The sequence below is a fragment of the Myotis yumanensis genome, unplaced genomic scaffold (assembly GCF_028538775.1).
Source record: "Myotis yumanensis isolate MYYU_CA2020_CCGP unplaced genomic scaffold, mMyoYum1.0.hap1 SCAF_3, whole genome shotgun sequence".
NCBI lineage: Eukaryota > Metazoa > Chordata > Mammalia > Chiroptera > Vespertilionidae > Myotis > Myotis yumanensis.
In genome coordinates this window covers 30,903,064-30,920,915 of record NW_027223754.1, presented here as the reverse complement: position 1 = coordinate 30,920,915, position 17,852 = coordinate 30,903,064, and the positions used below count along the sequence as shown (strand labels likewise).

The 17,852-nt window shown below is 45.9% G+C and overlaps 2 protein-coding genes across 4 annotated transcripts in view; one reads left to right on the top strand and one right to left on the bottom strand.

The window, feature by feature from the left end:
• CARS2 (cysteinyl-tRNA synthetase 2, mitochondrial) overlaps positions 1-3,415 on the bottom strand; it is a 35,289-nt gene extending 31,874 nt beyond the window's left edge. For both annotated transcript variants that reach the window (XM_070408591.1, XM_070408590.1), the window contains exons 1-2: positions 3,204-3,415; positions 2,573-2,623 (exon numbers count right to left, since the gene is read on the bottom strand). In XM_070408591.1, the coding sequence (XP_070264692.1) occupies positions 2,573-2,623; positions 3,204-3,415 (263 nt within the window). The remainder of the gene's footprint in view (positions 1-2,572; positions 2,624-3,203) is intronic.
• Positions 3,416-9,167: 5,752 nt separating this feature from the next.
• ING1 (inhibitor of growth family member 1) lies at positions 9,168-15,854 on the top strand. Of its 2 annotated transcripts, none has more exons than XM_070408588.1 (2): positions 9,168-9,377; positions 13,939-15,854. In XM_070408588.1, exons 1-2 carry the CDS (start codon positions 9,242-9,244, stop codon positions 14,640-14,642), a joined length of 840 nt encoding a protein of 279 aa, XP_070264689.1. In that variant the 5' UTR covers positions 9,168-9,241; the 3' UTR covers positions 14,643-15,854. The 2 variants fall into 2 exon arrangements, with proteins under 2 accessions (XP_070264689.1, XP_070264690.1); XM_070408589.1 differs by lacking the exon at positions 9,168-9,377 and adding an exon at positions 10,590-10,999.
• The last annotated feature ends 1,998 nt before the right edge of the window (positions 15,855-17,852 follow it).

Below are 17,852 nucleotides of genomic sequence, written 5' to 3'. Positions count from 1 at the left end.
GAAATCTTATAGTACTAAGATCTTCTGCCTCGAAGGGGCATCTTGAATGGAATAACTCTTTTTAAGGAATGGGTTTTATTTTATTAGCAAAACTTCCATAATGGGTATCCTTGAGTGGGGGGTGGGAGAAAGGAGAGATGAAGGAGGACATAGAGGAGGCTTGGGTGTTGGTAATGTGTTTCTCCATCTAACAGCCATGACATTCATTCAGCTGTACACTTAAGATTTGTACTCTTCTATTTTTTTTTTCTTAAATATGTTTTATTGATTTTTTAAAGAGAGGAAAGGAGAGGAATAGAGAGTTAGAAACATCGATGAGAAAGAAACATCGATCAGCTGCCTTCTGCACACCCCCTAGTGGGGATGTGCCCTTAAACAAGGTACATGCCCTTGACCAGAATCGAACCTGGGACCCTTCAGTCCGCAGGCCGACGCTCTATCCACTGAGCCAAACCGGTTAGGGCAAGATTTGTACTCTTTTCTGCATTTGTAAGGGCAAATACAAATTATAAGTTAGAGGCTTGATTCTCTAGTTGAAAATAAGAGACTCTCCTGCTCCTTCTTCCTTTCAGAATTTCCTCAGTCCTTTTAAAATGTATGTAAATTTTTCTAATCCTATATAATAAAAGCCTAATATGCACATTGTCCCCTTGGGCAGTTGTTCGACCGGGAGTTTGACCACTCGCTATGACATGCACTGACCACCACAGGGCAGCACGGAACATGGCAGGCATCTGTGACGTGGCCCTGGCAGCAGGCAGCAGGGAAGGCACTGCCAGCCCCGATGGGCCCTGATGAGAACAGGACTGCAGCAGGATGGTGGAGCAGGTGAGCGGGCAGCACCAGGCCAACGCAGGTGCGAGTGGGGGCCTGATCGCCCTGCCGAGTGCCCTGCAGACGGTGACCAGTGGTGGCTGCCAGGCGCTGAGGGAGCCAGGCAGAGGGCCCACCTTGATCGATCACCCCGAAGGCGGGATGGTGGAGAAGGTGAGGTGCCAGGTGGGGCTGTGGGGCTGTGAGATTGGGAGCACAAGCTGGGGCCCAATCCCTGCAGGCCACCCCAAGGGATCTCACCTGTGCACGAATTTGTGCACTGGGCCTCTAATAACTAAATAAGCCTCTGTCAGTGTGGACAACTCAGGAAAGTTTCAAGAACCTGAAAGCCATACCTTAAAAATGAAGTCAATGAAAATAATGTTCTATCACTCAAGTCAACACTGCAAGTCCTGCCTAACTACTGAATGGTATCCACTTAGCTCTACAGAGAGTACAATTTCTTTCTATCTTTGCAATCATTTTAGTGGGCTGCCTATCATGTGCATCTCATTCTGGTTTAATGCTTATTCAATAATAAAACTGTTTTCTTTCTCTTCTGCCTTTATGGAGAGGTTTTTCAAGTTGGGAGATTATTCATTTTCATATTTCCCAATATATCTCATGCTTCAATGAAGAGGTCAAAATATGCTTTTTTATAATTAAATTAGCCCCAAGTGAAGGGGAAAAAGAATGATTTCTAGACCATTTATTTTGTTGTAAAAAAAACACACAAAAAAGTTCCAGATTTTGCTGGCAGGTATATAATTTTCTATATGTATACTAAAGAAAGGTAACTTTTTACTTTTAGTCTCTATCTGAAAAATAACAAGTTTAAATGATGTACAAGAGAACATACAAAATATTAGGGAACGTGGCAATTTTAACAAATGAGAGAACACAGGGGTCAGATATATACCAGGCTCCACCCCAGCTCCAACACATCCTATGTGCGTGACCACTGGTAGGTTACTTGTCCTCAATAATTGTTGAACCCTCACCACACATCACACTTCAGGTACTGTGTTAAGCAGCAATCTCATACAATTGTGAAGATTCAAAAAGATGAATACTATTGTCCTGGCAGGGTGGCTCAGTTGGTTGGAGCATTGTCTCAACACCAAAAGGTTGCAGGTTCGATTCCAAGTCAGGGCACATACCTAGGTTGTGGGTTTGATCCCCAGTTGGGGCAGGAAGGGAGGCAGCCAATGGATGTTCTCACATCAATGTCTGTCTGTCTCTCTCTCTCTCTCTTTCTCTCTCTCTCTCTCCTTTCTCCTTGCTCTCTCTAAAGAGCAATGAATATAGCCTCGAGTGAGGATTTAAAAAAACAAAACAATGGATACTGTTATCACCCTCCCATCTCAAGATGAAAAAACCAGAATTCAAAGTATTAAAGTGTCTTGTCCAAAGTTGGAAAGTAAATAAATATGGTAGTGGGAGCAAGACATAAGAACTGACCAGCCGATTCCAGGGCCACTGGAAGGGCCTCGCCTCACTATGCCCATCAGGAAACATCTAATTCCAAAATGGGTCCTTTCACTGCTCTCATCGCCTCTAGGGTTGCCTGGCCTGTGAAATCCATGTAAGTGTTCAGAACTGTTACAAGAGCCAAATGAGACTGTAACACGTGTGCTTCCCACACTACCTGGAATATAGCAATTATTCAGTATTCTTACGAAGACACTTGAGAGATGAAAAAACCTGCAAAAGGCTTTTCTTTCCCAAATAAATGAAAATTCCCATTGAGGACACTCACCAAGCATGGCCAAGGTGTGCGTGATCATAAACAGTTGGTCCACAGCTATACCTAGGAACAAAGTTAAAATACATCATGTGAAACATATTTGCAAGAGAAGATATCACTTTCTCAACTAGGATCATCATATAACCATGTCTTTTAAAAAATATACATTTTATTGATTTTTACAGAGAGGAAGGGAGAGGGGTAGAGAGTTAGAAACATCGATGAGAGAGAAACATCGATCAGCTGCCTCCCGCACACCCCCCAACTGGGGATGTGCCCGCAACCAAGGTACATGCCCTTGACCGGAATCGAACCCGGGACCAATCAGTCTGCAGGCCGACGCTCTATCCACTGAGACAAACCGGTTCGGGCAACCATGTCTTTTTTATTTTCTTTTTTTAAGTAACCACTTTTGTGGAATGTACAGCTGGGAATATATTATTACTTGACTTGCTAACTTCATACCAAAATCCTGTCATTTCACAGTGACTATACCATGTCTTCATGGTGCCATGTATTTTATTATTTGCTAAATGATTTCCACCTGAGAACCCGACCCCGCTCTCCACACAAAACGCTCAGCCCACAGCCCTCCCCGCCCCGCCTCCCCCGAACCTCGCTCCCCACAGTGCCCGGGAGCTACCAGGAGGCGGCGTCCGCGCTGCCCACGATTAAAGGATCCTTTCTCAGGGTGAGGCTGTTGTACACCTTGACGCCCGTATCGTGGCCTTTAGGCTGCAGCCAGCCCCGCCCGCGCGCCCCGGACACCGCCCGCCCCGGCCCCGGCCCCGGCCGCGGGCCCAGTGAGGCCGGCAGCAGCCGAGCGCCCAGACCGGCCCCGCGCACCCGCAGCATGACAGGCCCGCGAGCCACCCGGAACCAGAGGACCAGGGCAGCTTGGGAGCTCGCCACGCCCACCCCAAGGGCCCGCCCACTTGGGAGGGACCGCCCCGCACACGCCCCGCCCACCCCGAAGGCGGCCGACACGGCCCCGCCCAGCCCGAAAGGTCCCCGGTCGGGCCCCGCCCTCCCCGAAAGGGGACGGACGCGGCCACTCCACCCCGGAATGGGGCCCGCCCAGCTCCCGCCCACCCCGGAAGAGGACCCGGCACCGCCGCGCCCATCCCGGAAAGGACTGGGTCCGGCTCCCCCCACCCCGGGTTAGCCGCCGGGAAGCGGGGCTCCGCCTCCGCCTGGCCGGTCGGCGCCCGCCGGAGCGCTGGGGGAGGGGAAGGGGCGCCGGGGGGACGGTGTCGGTGCCCCGGGCCGCCCCGGGGAGCGGTGTTCTCTCCCGCCCCGGGAAGGGACGCCTCCTTATCTGCGCAGATCGCGGACGTGGTATGAACCCGGGCGCGGGAAGGCTCTGGGAGCCGGAGTTCACGGTACGGGACCGGCCGCCGGTTCTCGCGTGTTCGCGAAGCACGTCTGCACCCCAACGTGGACACAGGTTTGCGCCTCAGTAGACGCGCTCACCCGGAGCATGTTTGCATCCCCAGCACACCCTGTCTCAGTCTCCGGGTGGAAGACCAAAGCTAGGAAAGCACCCGTTCACCAAGTACCAGTACACGTGGTAGGAAACGTCTGCTTGGGATTCATTTTAAAGTTAAAAGATCATCTAGTGTCTCTCAAGAACAAAAACATTCTGAATTGCGGTTTCAGTGGGACTTTTTAAAGGCGGATTCACTTGAAGTTACTTTCAAATTATCTCGACAAACGTGCCCCTATTAATATCTTGCAAAACAGTGTTTCAAAAATAAACACACAGAAATCTTTGCTCTTGCGGTCCTTAAAGAGCACGGAGATTTCTCAGTTCTTTGGGGGGGGGGGGGGGTTGTTTTGTTAATTCTATTGAAAGACAAATCAGTATGTTCCTAAAGCATTAAAAAAAAATTTTTTTTTTAGATCCCTGGAGTCTAACTGTTTCAAGCTGAACTGTACCCTAATGTAAATTATGTTCTATGCATAACGCTAAAATGTTAGAACCTGTTGTTGTGAATTAGGAGACCACGACATCAAAGCTAAGCAGTGTTCCCTGACTACTCAGAGTTCTCGGGGAGTATTATCCTCTCCTCACTGCCTGCATCCTTACCTTGGTGTTATTTTGTAATGACTCTTGTTTCTAGTACAATGTGCATATTTCTCTCCCCGAGTACTTTTTAAATTGTAAAGTCTTTTGAATCTGTACCAGCACTAAATTCAGAAAAGGGTTGCTGAATTAATCTGATGAAATTCACCTGTTGTGCATCTGGGAAGAAATTTGGGTGGTAAAATACCTGATAAAGCCTGGCCTGCAGGCTCAGTGGTTGAGCATCGACCTATGAACCAGGAGGTCATCCCGCTCGGCCCGGATTGCATACTTGTTCCCCAGTGTGGGGCATGCTGGAAGCAACCGATCAATAATTCTCTGTCATCGTTAATGTTTCTCTCTCTCCCTTCCTCTCTGAAATCAATAACTTAAAAAAAAAAGTATAAAACATGCCAGGTGCATTTAAAAAAAATACCTGATAGAGGAAGCTCTAATCCAATTATTAGGTGTGCCAGTAAAATAAGAAAATGAACAAAAGGCTTGATTGCAATCTGTGAGAACACAGAATTCAAGGGAAAAACTGGAGGTTTTGAAAACAGATTTAATAACATTGCAGACCAAATCCTGCACACAATCTGGATAGCTGCAGTGTTTGAACTGGTCATAGAAATCATGACTTTTAAATTAACAATGTATCTGTCTTAAGAAAACTGGTCATGCAATGGGTTCAGCCTTTGACTTGCAGCAATTCTACCTTTTCTTAATTTGGGGGGGAAGCAAAACAATTACAAACATAATTCATTATTTAACGATTGTTAAAAATATGACTTCTTTTGCAGGTTGAATATTAAGGTAAAGTAAAAGTGAGTGGGAAGATTATATACCAAAAAGGAGAATCTTGTTCATTTGAAATAACCCCCTCCCTAATCTAGGTCAGAGCAAGGAAGTGTATTAAAAGAAATCATTCCAAAATATCACGAATGCCATTTCTTAGTCCTTAAATGACAACAAAAAATGTAGTTCTCAGTATTACATTTTCTTGCAAGGCAAAATCTTGTAAATCCAAAGTAGAAAAGATAAAGGGCATTTCAAGTTTGAAATGAATGTGTTGATTTATTTAAGCAGCTCAAAACATAATTATATATTTATCTCTTATCTTTTACTCCCTTAGGTTTGAGCATCTTCAGTTAAACTAGAAATAATCATTTTAGAAAAATATATTTACTCTCTATCTACACTCCAAAGAGCAACTGAAACAACCAAGATTCTTCAATGTATCTTCAAAATTAAACACTTTTCCTTAGTGGTATATGTATTTCAAATGCATGATCACAGTTCATTCTTTTAGCTATTGGTCTTCTAACCTTGTTAAGAAAACAGTGAAGTCATTCGCTGTTTTCTAAAGCAGCGGTTCTCAACCTGTGGGTCGTGACCCCTTTGGCAGTCGAACGACCCTTTCACAGGGGTCGCCTAAGACCGTCCTGCATATCAGATATTTACATTACGATTCATAACAGTAGCAATATTACATTTAAGTAGCAACGAAAATAATTTTATTGTTGGGTCACAACATGAGGAACTGTATTTAAAGGGCCGGAAGGTTGAGAACCACTGTAAATCTAAAGGAATATCTTTTTATAATTTTATAAAGCTAATAAATATTTTCTGACTTCTTATCCAAAGGGGTAAATTAAATGTCTTATGGAATGAAAACTCCTTATTTGCTACTATATCCCCAGGGCATAGAGCAGTAGCTAGAACATGGTAGGTGGCACTCATTAAATATTTCTTGTTGAATGAGTAAGATGTTTTTCTGTTTTAAGTGTCTGTAAAGTCCATGAAATATGAGAGCAATCATTATTCAGATAGTATCCTGACTTTTAGAAAAGATAACCATGTCCAAATTCCAGCTTGATTGTCGTTGGAAGGAATAAATGATTTCTAACCTTAAGTTCATATAAACACTCCTCAGTCAAGAGCCAATGAATGCAAGCATTAAGAGAACCTCTCTCTCTCTTGCTGTTGTACTTTAAAACTGCTTGCATGGTCCTAGCTGGTTTGGCTCAGTGGGTAGAGCCTCGGCCTGAGGACTAAAGGGTCCTGGGTTCGATTCTGGTCTAGGGCACCCATACCTTGTTTGCAGGTTCCGAGGCAACCAATCGATGTGTTTCTCTCACATCGATCTTTCCCTCTCCCAACTTTCTCTAAAAAAGAAAAAAAAAAGCAATGGAAAAATATCCTCCGTGAGGACAACAAAACAAAAATAAAACTGCTTGCATGCTTAGAGGAAAATTTATAGTTGTTATTCAACTTTGTACTCTCTATTCCATGTAAAACATCCATTTCCACATAACATCATAATATTAGTCCTTGTGCAGACCAATAAATTTTGTTGTATGAAATGAAACTTTCCTTGTGATGTGCTTTTAACTGGGCCAAGACTGGAAAACGTGTGAATCTTTAAGTAAAATAACAGTCATTTCCCCAAATATCAAAGTGAACGTCCTCCAGATGTGGGGCTTGGATGAGGGAATGTAAATAAGAGTGAAGAACAAACCCATTTACTTCAAAGTGTAAATATTATCCGTCGTTTGTCGCCGTAGTAACAAACGTTCCAATGTAAACAATCCATTTCGAATGGCAGAACAGCTCCATTTCGCCTCATTTGTTGTACTGATATCATATCACAAGATGCCCTCCGGGTCGCTGGAAAGAGCACCACTGCGGATAATACGCAATCCACTTCACAAAAATTGGATTGGCCCGAAATATTACTGGATTGCATGTAGGAATTTTAAGTAAACTCCCAAGGGCCTTGATTGTCACATTGTTGGGTCACGAACACCCCGAATCTCTATCCTAGAACTGCGTCCGATAGACCTGCAATGTAATTATTTTATGTCTACACGGTGCGTCCTGCACATATGGCAACAGGGCAGCCCCGGAGTAATGGGTGAAACCTGAATTAATAAATGGGAGGAAACGCGGAGCACTGCCCTGGCCCGGCGTCGGCAGAGACGTCACGAGGCTGAGGCTAATTTACAGAGACGACGACCAGACAACCGCGCACCTTGGGGAAGACGGGGCGCGCGGACTGCAGAGGAGGACGGGCGGGAAGCGCGGGCCACCGCGTCGGGCGACCGCGGCCAGGAAGGACACGCTGCGGCGTAGGCCGGGGCCGGCGGACAAAGGCGGGGTGGCCACGCCCACCAGGCGGAATCTCTGACGTAAGGGGCGGGCCCTGTGCGCCGGCCCGTCGTCCAGGCAACGGGATAGTCTGTGCCTCGGCTTTTAAAAAAGCCCCAAATCTGGGAGTTTGGGGTGCGGAGAGGAGCCACTGGGGAGGGGAGGCCGAGACAGCACAGGGAGAGATCCCAGGACCCCGGAGACGCCTGTCCGGGTTAGGTCTAGGTGTCTTTCCCGAAGTGAAGGAGCGGAGTTTGAGAGCAGATTGCAGAGCTCAGGCTGCAAGGGGTCGAGGTCACCCGCCCTCTGCGAGGGCCTGGCCGGAAGCAGTTCCCCTCGCGGGCCCCTTTGTCTCCAGGCCGCTCTGTGCTGGGCTCTGACCGGTGACACAAAGGGAGCGCGGTGAGGACCGCGCAGGCGCGCGAGCCGCCGAGATTGCTGGGAGTGGTGGTCCGGCCACGAAAGGGTAGGTGTCCCGCGCGGGCCAGCGGCCGCCCTGGCCATCCAAGTGCGCATGAGCCACCACTTCCGCCCAGCTCGGGCAGCCCAGTCCCCACCCCTCCGCAGGACGCGGGTTTCTAGTACTGTACTGTGTAGTAAAGAGCCCTGGAGGAGTTCTCCGACCTCGTCCCGCCTTCTCTTCATGTTGATTGGGCCACTGACATGAAGGCGGCAGTGGACTGGCTCATGGAGTTGTCAGTCTGTTCCGAGACGTACATATACCCCTGCTGCGCGGTGGGCACGAGAGATTGAGGGGCTGAGTGGGAGAAACCGGAGACAGCCTAGGCGTGCGATGATCTCGAGGCGGCGGTCCCGCGGCTGGGCCGGTTCCGTCTGGGTCTTGGGCGGGTCTGGCTTCCACCCCGCGTCACCCGGCAGTCATGCAGCGGTGCCGAACAGGCTCTGCCTCCACGTACGAAACTCATAGTAAAGTTTGCGCCTCCTCTGCCGCCTCTTGCCCCCGCGACCCCCGCCCCGGCAAAGGTGACAGACAAAGCCACACCCCCGCGAGGCAGGGCCGGTGAGGGGCGTGAATGCGGCGGGGGCGGGGCCCGCGGGGAGGGGGCAGCGGGGGGTGACGGAGCGCATGCGCTGTGCGGGGGGCCGAATGTTTCCCAAGTGTTTGAAACTGGTATTTGGGTTTTCCACGTTGGACAAGTGCGGCGCGGCGGGCAGCGCGCTCCCCTTCCCGCGCTCGCTCGGCCCGGCCCCGGCCCCTGCGCCGGGGTGCGCGCCCGCACGCCCGCCCGCGCCCGCCCCGCGCCCGAGGCCGCGGAGCGCTGGCCCGGCCCGCCCGCGCCGGGTCCCCGGGCCCAGGCGGCGCGGCTCGCAGATGTAGCGGCGCGGGGCCGGCAGGAGGGGGGACGCCGGCGGGCGGGAGGTTTGCATTTTGCAGGGCTGGGCTCCGAGGGGGCGGGGGCTGGAGGAAGCGGAAAGCCGCGCCGAGTCGCCGGGGATCTCGGTGAACCATGTTGAGCCCTGCCAACGGGGAGCAGATCCACCTGGTGAACTATGTGGAGGACTACCTGGACTCCATCGAGTCTCTGCCTTTCGACCTGCAGAGAAACGTATCGCTGATGCGGGAGATCGACGCGAAATACCAAGGTACGGCGGGATGGATGGGCGGGGGCGGCCGCTCCATCCCCGCGGGTCGCGGCTCGCCGCGGGGCCGCGGGTCGTCCTGTTCCTTTCCCGGGGAGCCCTGGGCCCCTGGCGGCGGCTCTGCCCCGGCAGGAACAAAAGGTCTGGAGCGTCTTTGATTCTCCAAGGTCCTTGTGCGCAAAGCCGGGACACGGAGGAGGAAGGAGAAATGAGAGGTCTCAATGCCAGGCTGCGCGAGCAAAGCGCTCTTTGTAGTGAAGTGACGAGGCGGGGTGCTGCGGGGGAGGGGGCTCAGGGGCGCAGGCTACGGCGCAGGAGGAGGGATGTGCCGCGTTCGCTGGGGCCGAGGGGCGCAGGGATGGGGCTACGCGGAGGGCTGCTGGGAGGGCGCTGCGGACGAGGGGTCCCCTGGCCCTGCTCGCCATCTCCGGAGCCACCTCCACCCAGTCCCGAATCTGTTATATAAAGTCTAGGGTCGGTACTATGCGCGGTGTGGCCCCGGTCGCCCCCACCCAGTCCCCCCCGACCCTCCCGCGGCGCTGGACACCGAGTGAGGGACGACACGGCCGGGTGTAGTTTGCGGAGGGCCAGGGCTTTCTTCCGTGCGTACGGCGGGGAAGGGAGGGGAGGATGAGGCAGGTCGACCATCTGTGCTGTGCTCGGGGGGCGTGCGCTTAGACCAGGGGCTTGGAGAGGAACCTGGCACGGGAGAGGACCTGTGGGTCGTCGTCTGCAGCCCCGGCCGCCCAGAGTGCCGGGGAGAAGCGGAGGGCTCATGTCCGCTGGGAATTGTTGGCTGTTGGGGAAACTTTCCTGCCAGGTCAGGCATGACATGGGGGGCTCTGTTTGGAACGTAGGTCATCACTCGGAGTTTACTCCTGTTTACAAGGCTGCGCAGCAGGGAAACGGAAGAGTGGGGGGAGGTGGGGAGCCTTCGGCGGCCGCGAAACGCACAGAAGTCTCCTCTCCGCGAGGCGCCCCTGCGCGCTCTACCAGAAACTCGGTTTCGCAGCGACATTTATAAGAGGCCTATTAGCATATTGTGAACGTCCCGCTTCGACATTCTTTTGATTGGCTGTGGCGTCCCCATGGAATGTCCTTATCAGTCCGCTCCTGAGCCATTGGTCGCCGGGCCGGATGGGGGCGGGCCTTGCGCTGTGACTGGCACCGATCTGTGTTTCCGCGGCCTTCTTTTTTCTCTTTCGTGGAGGGGCTGGGAGGAGGGAGGAGGTTGAATTGATTTGAATGTCTTCGGGTCGCCCGGCTTCCGGCCTTGGATTGGCTATCGATGCTGCGGGGTGGGCCGTGTTCCCCAGTTCTGCTCCGTGATTTGCTCCCCGTCTGGCCGCCGCCTGCGGCCCGATGACCCCCCATAGGCGGTGGTTCCCGGGGCGGGGTGCGTCGCCCGCTGGACGCCTCCCCATTGGCCTGGTGATGGCCCCGCCCTGACCCTTGGGGGGACCCGAGCCAGGCAACTTCCGGCCGCGGAGCAATGGCGGCGCCCCGTGCCGGGGGCAAGGCTTGTCAGCTGTGTTCCTGGCTCCACCGAGGACGAAGGATATGCCTCCCTCCAAGGCCCCAGGGATCCGCGGGACAGGCCAGCGGCCGCGAGGAACAGGGGAAACGTGAGTGACCCGGGAGCTGTCGGTGCCCGGGATGGCTCGGGTAGTGCAATGATTGGAGAACCGGGGTATTTGTGTTTGGCGGCCTTTGCAGAATTCGTGGTCACTGGCACTGTCAATTAGCACTTTCCTAGATGACGGGGGAAAAAAGCGTCTCCTAAAAATGTCCTAACATTCCACGTCGTACCCCTTAAAGATACTTCCTTCTTTACTCCTATGAAGAAATCTGTCACTGTTCAGTGAGTACATGCTGCGGCCCTTATTTGGCTCCTGCGGAGAGAATGAATCCCACCCCACGCGGCACCTCTGAAGCCAGTGCTGTTGAGTGAGCTGTAAAGCCTAACCCGTCATGATAATAGTCATAACACATTGGGTTGGCACTTACTATAAATGCAGCATAGTTCTAAAAAATTAATAAAGACCTGTGTTGCAAGTCAAAGTTGCTTAACAGTCTTGCTTAGTGTGCATCAGTTGGAGATTAATTCATAAGGATGGATTATAATCTGCCAATTTTAAATGGTCTTTGAGGTTATTCTTGAATTATTGGATTCAAAATTGTTTTTGAATTATTTTTCAAGTGTTATTTTTTAAATCCCACCCAACCACCCACCATGGGAAGTCAGCTTCATAAAGAACTTAAGTGCAAACCTTATGTAAAAATTAAAATACATTTCTGATCATTGGAAAGGTCAGATTAAATTTTGCTGCATTCTTATTTAAACCTTAACATTTCTTTCGTAGTACCATTGCTTTCCCACAGTAATGTTGCTGTGGAGCATTTCTAGATGAAAGGGGTCAGCAGCCGTTTGCGCTGATGGGGCTGAAGAAACGGGTATCCTGGCCAGATGCCTCCCTGGTTAGCACTGGTGTTCCTCCTTACAGACATTTGTACTTGCACGGCTTTGTTAACAGAGTACTTTGCTTGGGGCATCCAAGAAATACATACCATTATGAAGGTAACAATTACTTATTGCTAATGTTGTGATGTTTGTTTCTTTCCTACAAGAGAGGCTTCACATGATGTAAGCTCGCTTGTGGTATAAAAGAAGCTGTATTTATTAAAATTTTAAATTAGCCATATGGTAGAATTGTCCTCTTTTCTATGAAATGTTAAAACTGTCTCTAGAAATTTGGCTACTCATTAAACCAAATGATAGTTTTGTAATGTGCAGTTTGTTTAAAAATAAATGGCAGAAACTCATTTTAAGATGAAATAGAACTTGGGTTAAGTGGGGCATAGCTATTTATTTTCAGAATTAATTACTATAAGAGACTGTAAGGCTGTGGCATTCCTCCTTCCTGGTGAGAGACTGTCCATATCAGCATTCGCGACCCCTTTGGGCGTCGAACGACCCTTTCACAAGAGTCACCTAAGACCATCGGAAAACATATATAATTACATATTGTTTTTGTGACTCATCATTATGCTTTAATTATGTTCAATTTGTAACAATAAAATTGGGGGGTTACCACAACATGAGGAACTGTATTAAAGGGTCGCGGCATTAGGAAGCTTGAGAACCACTGGTCTACATTGTTTCTCTAAAATATCTTCAGAGCTATTTTAGCTTAAGAATATAGCCTGGAAAATAATACAGTTTAGCTAAACTTCAGTGTTTGCCTAAGTTCATACGTTTACCCTAATTTTAGATTTAGCTCTTATAACTATTTGGAAATTAAACCTGGGTGATAGCCACATTTTATACATTTTCTCCCCACATCTCCACACACACACTTCATAATGGAGAGTAGGATTCCCTGGTTTTGAGAGCCTGAAAAAGGTTTTCAGGAGAAAAGTCTGATACTTTCTAACTGTACTATTTGGGGAAATAACTGGAAATTTCTACCTGTGTATTTAGGCTTTTGGCAAGAATGTTTATTTTCCTTATTTCAGTCAGATTTTTTAACAGCTTTTATTTCTTGAGAAATTGCCTAGTTACATTTTAAATTCATATATACTGTCTTCCTACCTGTCTGAGAAGATTTACATTTATTTTTAATTTATTTTAGTTATGTTTTACAATGTGTAGCAATAAACGTATTATTATTTAAGCAGTAAATGCAAAAGCAAAATCAGCAAGGCCAGATTGTCAAACCTTTCTTGTTTTCAGTAATACATGCTAGGATGAAAATGATGTGACTGATAAATTGAATCTCTGGGTTATAAGTAACATTTATTTTTATTATTTTATTAATCCTCACCTGAGGATATTTTTCTGTTGCTTTTTAGAGAGTGTGGAAGGGAGGGAGGGAGGAAGAGAGAGAGAGAGAGAAATATTGACATGAGAGAGACACATTGATTGGTTGCCTCTGGCCTGAGCCCCAACCTGGGCCAGGGATGGAACCTGCAACCCAGGTACATGCCCTTGACCAGGAATTGAACCCAAGACCTTTCAGTATTTTGGCCGACACTCTTAACTACTGAACACCAGCAAGGGCATAAGTAATATTATATACATGCTGTGATCTCATAGGGTATTGTGGACATTAGTACATAAAATAAAAGGAATAAAGGCCTTTAAATTATTAGAAAATATTTGAATAAAAACAATGGAAATATAGAACATAGTCACAAATTTTATTGAAAATAAAAATTTGGACCCCAGTGCTTCATCTAAATGTGAACTTTCCCCCTAATTGCCCATCCCAGGAGTATTTATTACTTACGCTTCTGCACACACACAGAATCCCTTGGAGAACTTTGACTGGCACTATGCTAAATGAGAACTGTGTTGACATTTGTATTTAGTTCCAGGGATTTTTTTTCAACGGGAAAAAGAAAAGATCTTCTGAGAGAGGGTATACAAGTTATACGATTTTTCATACTAAGAAGCCTTGCATTATTTCTGTGCTTTGCAATTACATTTTCATAGACTAGAGAATTAAATAAAACGCTTGATAGTGTTATAGTGTGGGTGTAATGCTTACTTTTTCCTTTGCAGAAATCCTGAAGGAGCTAGATGAGTATTACGAGAAGTTTAAGCGGGAGACGGACAGCAACCAGAAGAGGAGAGCGTTGCACTGCATTCAGAGAGCCCTGATCCGCAGCCAGGAGCTGGGCGACGAGAAGATCCAGATTGTGAGTCAGATGGTGGAGCTGGTGGAGAACAGGACCAGGCAGGTGGACAGTCACGTGGAACTCTTTGAGGCACACCAAGAGGTCAATGACACCACTGGCCACAGTGGCAAAGCCGGCCAGGATAAGTCCAAGAACGAGACAATCACACAGGCAGAAAAGCCCAATAACAAGAGGTCTCGGAGACAGCGCAACAATGAAAATCGGGAGAATGCAGCCAATAATCACGACCATGATGACATCACCTCAGGAACGCCTAAGGAGAAGAAAGCAAAGGCCTCCAAGAAGAAGAAACGCTCCAAGGCCAAAGCAGAGAGGGAAGCATCCCCTGCAGACCTTCCCATCGACCCGAACGAGCCCACGTACTGTCTGTGCAATCAGGTCTCCTATGGAGAAATGATCGGCTGTGACAATGACGAGTGCCCCATCGAGTGGTTCCACTTCTCCTGTGTAGGACTGAATCATAAACCAAAGGGCAAGTGGTACTGTCCCAAGTGTCGAGGGGAGAACGAGAAAACAATGGACAAAGCCCTGGAGAAATCCAAAAAGGAGAGGGCTTATAACAGGTAGTTGGTGGACCTTGCTGAGCAGGGAGGAGAACTAAGCCAGTGTATTTATTACATTGCCACCTTTGGTGAGGCGCAAAGACTGTACAATGTATATTTTTAAAGAATGTTAGAAAAGGAGCCATTCCTTTTGTAGGGATGGCAGTGATTCTCTGCCTTTTGTTTTCGTTGGTACACGTGTAACGAAAGTGGTCTGTGGATCAACATTTTAGAAACTTACAAATATAGGTTTGAATTAAACACTCAAGTGAGTCTCAGACTGTTGTTTCTTTTTTTTGGCTGGGAAGTTGATTTGGAAGCAACCTAACACATTAAATGTAAAAAGAAAAGATTGATTTAGCTACTGTTTTATTTTAACAAGAATAATGTTACTTCGTGAACAAATTTTTAAAAAGTTAGCCAAGTTGCTAAATCTTCTTGCTATCATAATATATATCCATATAACAATTCAATAAAAAGGTTTCAAGTTTAAAGATTATTTTATCAAAAGGTAAATTGTCATTTTACATGACAAACATTTTATATTCTGTCATGTTACCCCAAATGGCCAGATTTAAATGATTGGGTACATTTTTTATTAAGCCAAGTAGAAGTGGTCTAGTCATGGAATTTCAAAATCATGCTTTTGCTATTACACATCCTAGTGTAGCGTATTTAATTTATATAGGGTATATAAATGTCCATTTCCAAGTGAACTTGCACTTGCTGTATTATAATCAGAAGTGCAGCCAGATGCCATTGTGAAATGAAGGTGTGTTCCCTGCTATGTGCATGAGAGCTGTATAGAAGTGACTTCAAGAAATAAATGAAATTTAGCTAGTTCCTCTAGCAGTATATTTAATTTTGACATCAGTGATTTTTAAATTTTTATCTTAAAAATTGGTACACCAGCAGCTTAGACAAAGCCTTAAGCAAAATTTTGTATTATTGTTCTCACTTATTAATGAAGTAGAAGTTACATAATTGCTGGCAAATAAATGTCAAAAGAGTATATATCAAGACCAGGAGTTGGAAAGGTATTGCCCACAGGCCAAATCCAGCCCTCCACCCGTTTTTGTATGTCTGTGAGCCAAGAATGATCTTTACATTGTTAAATGGTTTAAAAAAAAAAATCAAAAGAATTCTATTTTGTGACACATGAAAATTATATGAAATTCAAATTTTAGTGTCCATAAATAAAGTTTTATTGGCACACAGCCATGCTCATTCACTTTCACATTGTCTGTGGCTGTTTTTGTACAATGGCAGAGTTGAGTGGCTGTGACAGAAAGATCATATGACCACAAAGCTGAAATTAACTTTTATTTTCTGGCCCTGAGTTTGCTGACTTGGTTTAGACTAACTTTTTGCATGATCATCTGTGTCCTTATCTGCCCGTATATTGAAAGGGTCAATGGGATTTCCATTTCTAAGTGAGACATGAGTCACTTTAACCATGTATTGCAGAGAATTAGTATCTCTCCATAATTGTGCTACATCCTCCATGAAGCTGCTACAAGGAAGCTTTGAGTAACCACTGCAGCATGTAAGAATATGTGGCATTTATTGTAAGTAAAACAAGTTGTTTTTTTATTATTTGATAAACTATTGAGAACTTTGTGTCAAACTTAAAGTGTTCTTACAGTGAATTGCCATTATAAGGGGCTGTTTGTTAGAGCAATGCAGATTGTACATGATCATACATGAAAATGAACTTTTTGCATATTAGTGCCTACAAATAGGCATTTACTTTCCAGCAAAACTCCAAAACATTTAATTTTAAGTGCTAAAATTTGGTAAGATTTATTTAGACAAACAATAAACAAAAAATACACTATATAAAATAATTTTAAAATACTTAATAATAATTCAATGATAATAAAAGTAGTTTAAAAGAATCTTTGCTTACATAAAACTACTAATTTTTTATTTCTGTTTTAATTAACTAAAGCTAATAATGAAAATTAAGTTATGGGAGTGAAGGTTGAATAGAACACAGTTGCTAATACCAGATTTCTTTATATTTATTTAGTTTTCGTGTGAACAGTTGTATTAGAGATAAGCACAGAGAGGCCAAACCTTGCTGTATTTGAATGCATCTTTGTCCCTGAGGGGTTTGATCTTCAATACTTTCGCCTAACTATTGACCCATGGTTTTTCACTTTCAAAAGACCTATTTCACATAGCATGGTTCTGAGAAATAAATGAGGGTAAGTGAATGATACTTGGATGATGTTAATCAAATGCTGGATATTTTTTTCTGCCTTTAATGATGTTTCAATAAGGACAAATGGAGAGGCATTTTTTTCTTTGAAAAATATGGTACATTATAGAGGCAGGTGTTCGATTTGACAGTCTTAAATCACTTTTAATTCCCTTGGAAGGAAAAGTTTAAAAATCACAGAAATAGGGGAAGAAAGGGGACATATGTAATACTTTCAACAATAATTACTTTTTAAAAAACCACAGGTAAGTACTTAGTACATCAAGATTTAGACTTTAATTTTTAAATTTTTTGATTGATTTTAGAAAGAGAGAGAGAAAGATAAACATTGATTTGTTGCTCCAATCATTTAAGCATTAATTGGTTGATCTGTGCGTGTGCCCTGACTGGAGATCAAACCCCACAACCTTGGATTATCAGGACTATACTCTAACCAATTGACCTACCTAGCCAGGGCAAGATTTAGGCTTTAGATATTGATTAAATACAAAAAAATAGAAAGATCCAGGTAACTCTGGGGCAGTGCTAAAACTGAGATTGAATTTTTTTTGAAAATAGATTAGTGAAAAGCTATTGTAGAACACTTGATTATTTTTTATTAAAACTTTTTAATTGAAGTGTAATTGACAGCATTATTTCCAGGTGTACAACATGATGATTTGATATTGTATGTGTTTTGAAATGATCACAAGTCTAGTTAACATTTGTCATTATATATAGTTAACAATTTTTTTAAAAAAATACTTTTTTATTGATTTCAGAGAGGAAGGGAGAGAATTATCAATCAGCTGCCTCCTGCATGCCCCCTACTTGGAATTGAACCATGATCTCCTGGTTCATAGGTTGGCATTCAATCACTGAGCCACACTGGCTGAGCAACAAAAATATTTTTAAATCTTGTGATAAGGACTTTAAAAATTTGCTCTCATACACTTTCAAATATGCAACACAGCATTATTAACTGTAGCCACCATGCTGTACATTACATGTCCATGACTTATTTTATAACTG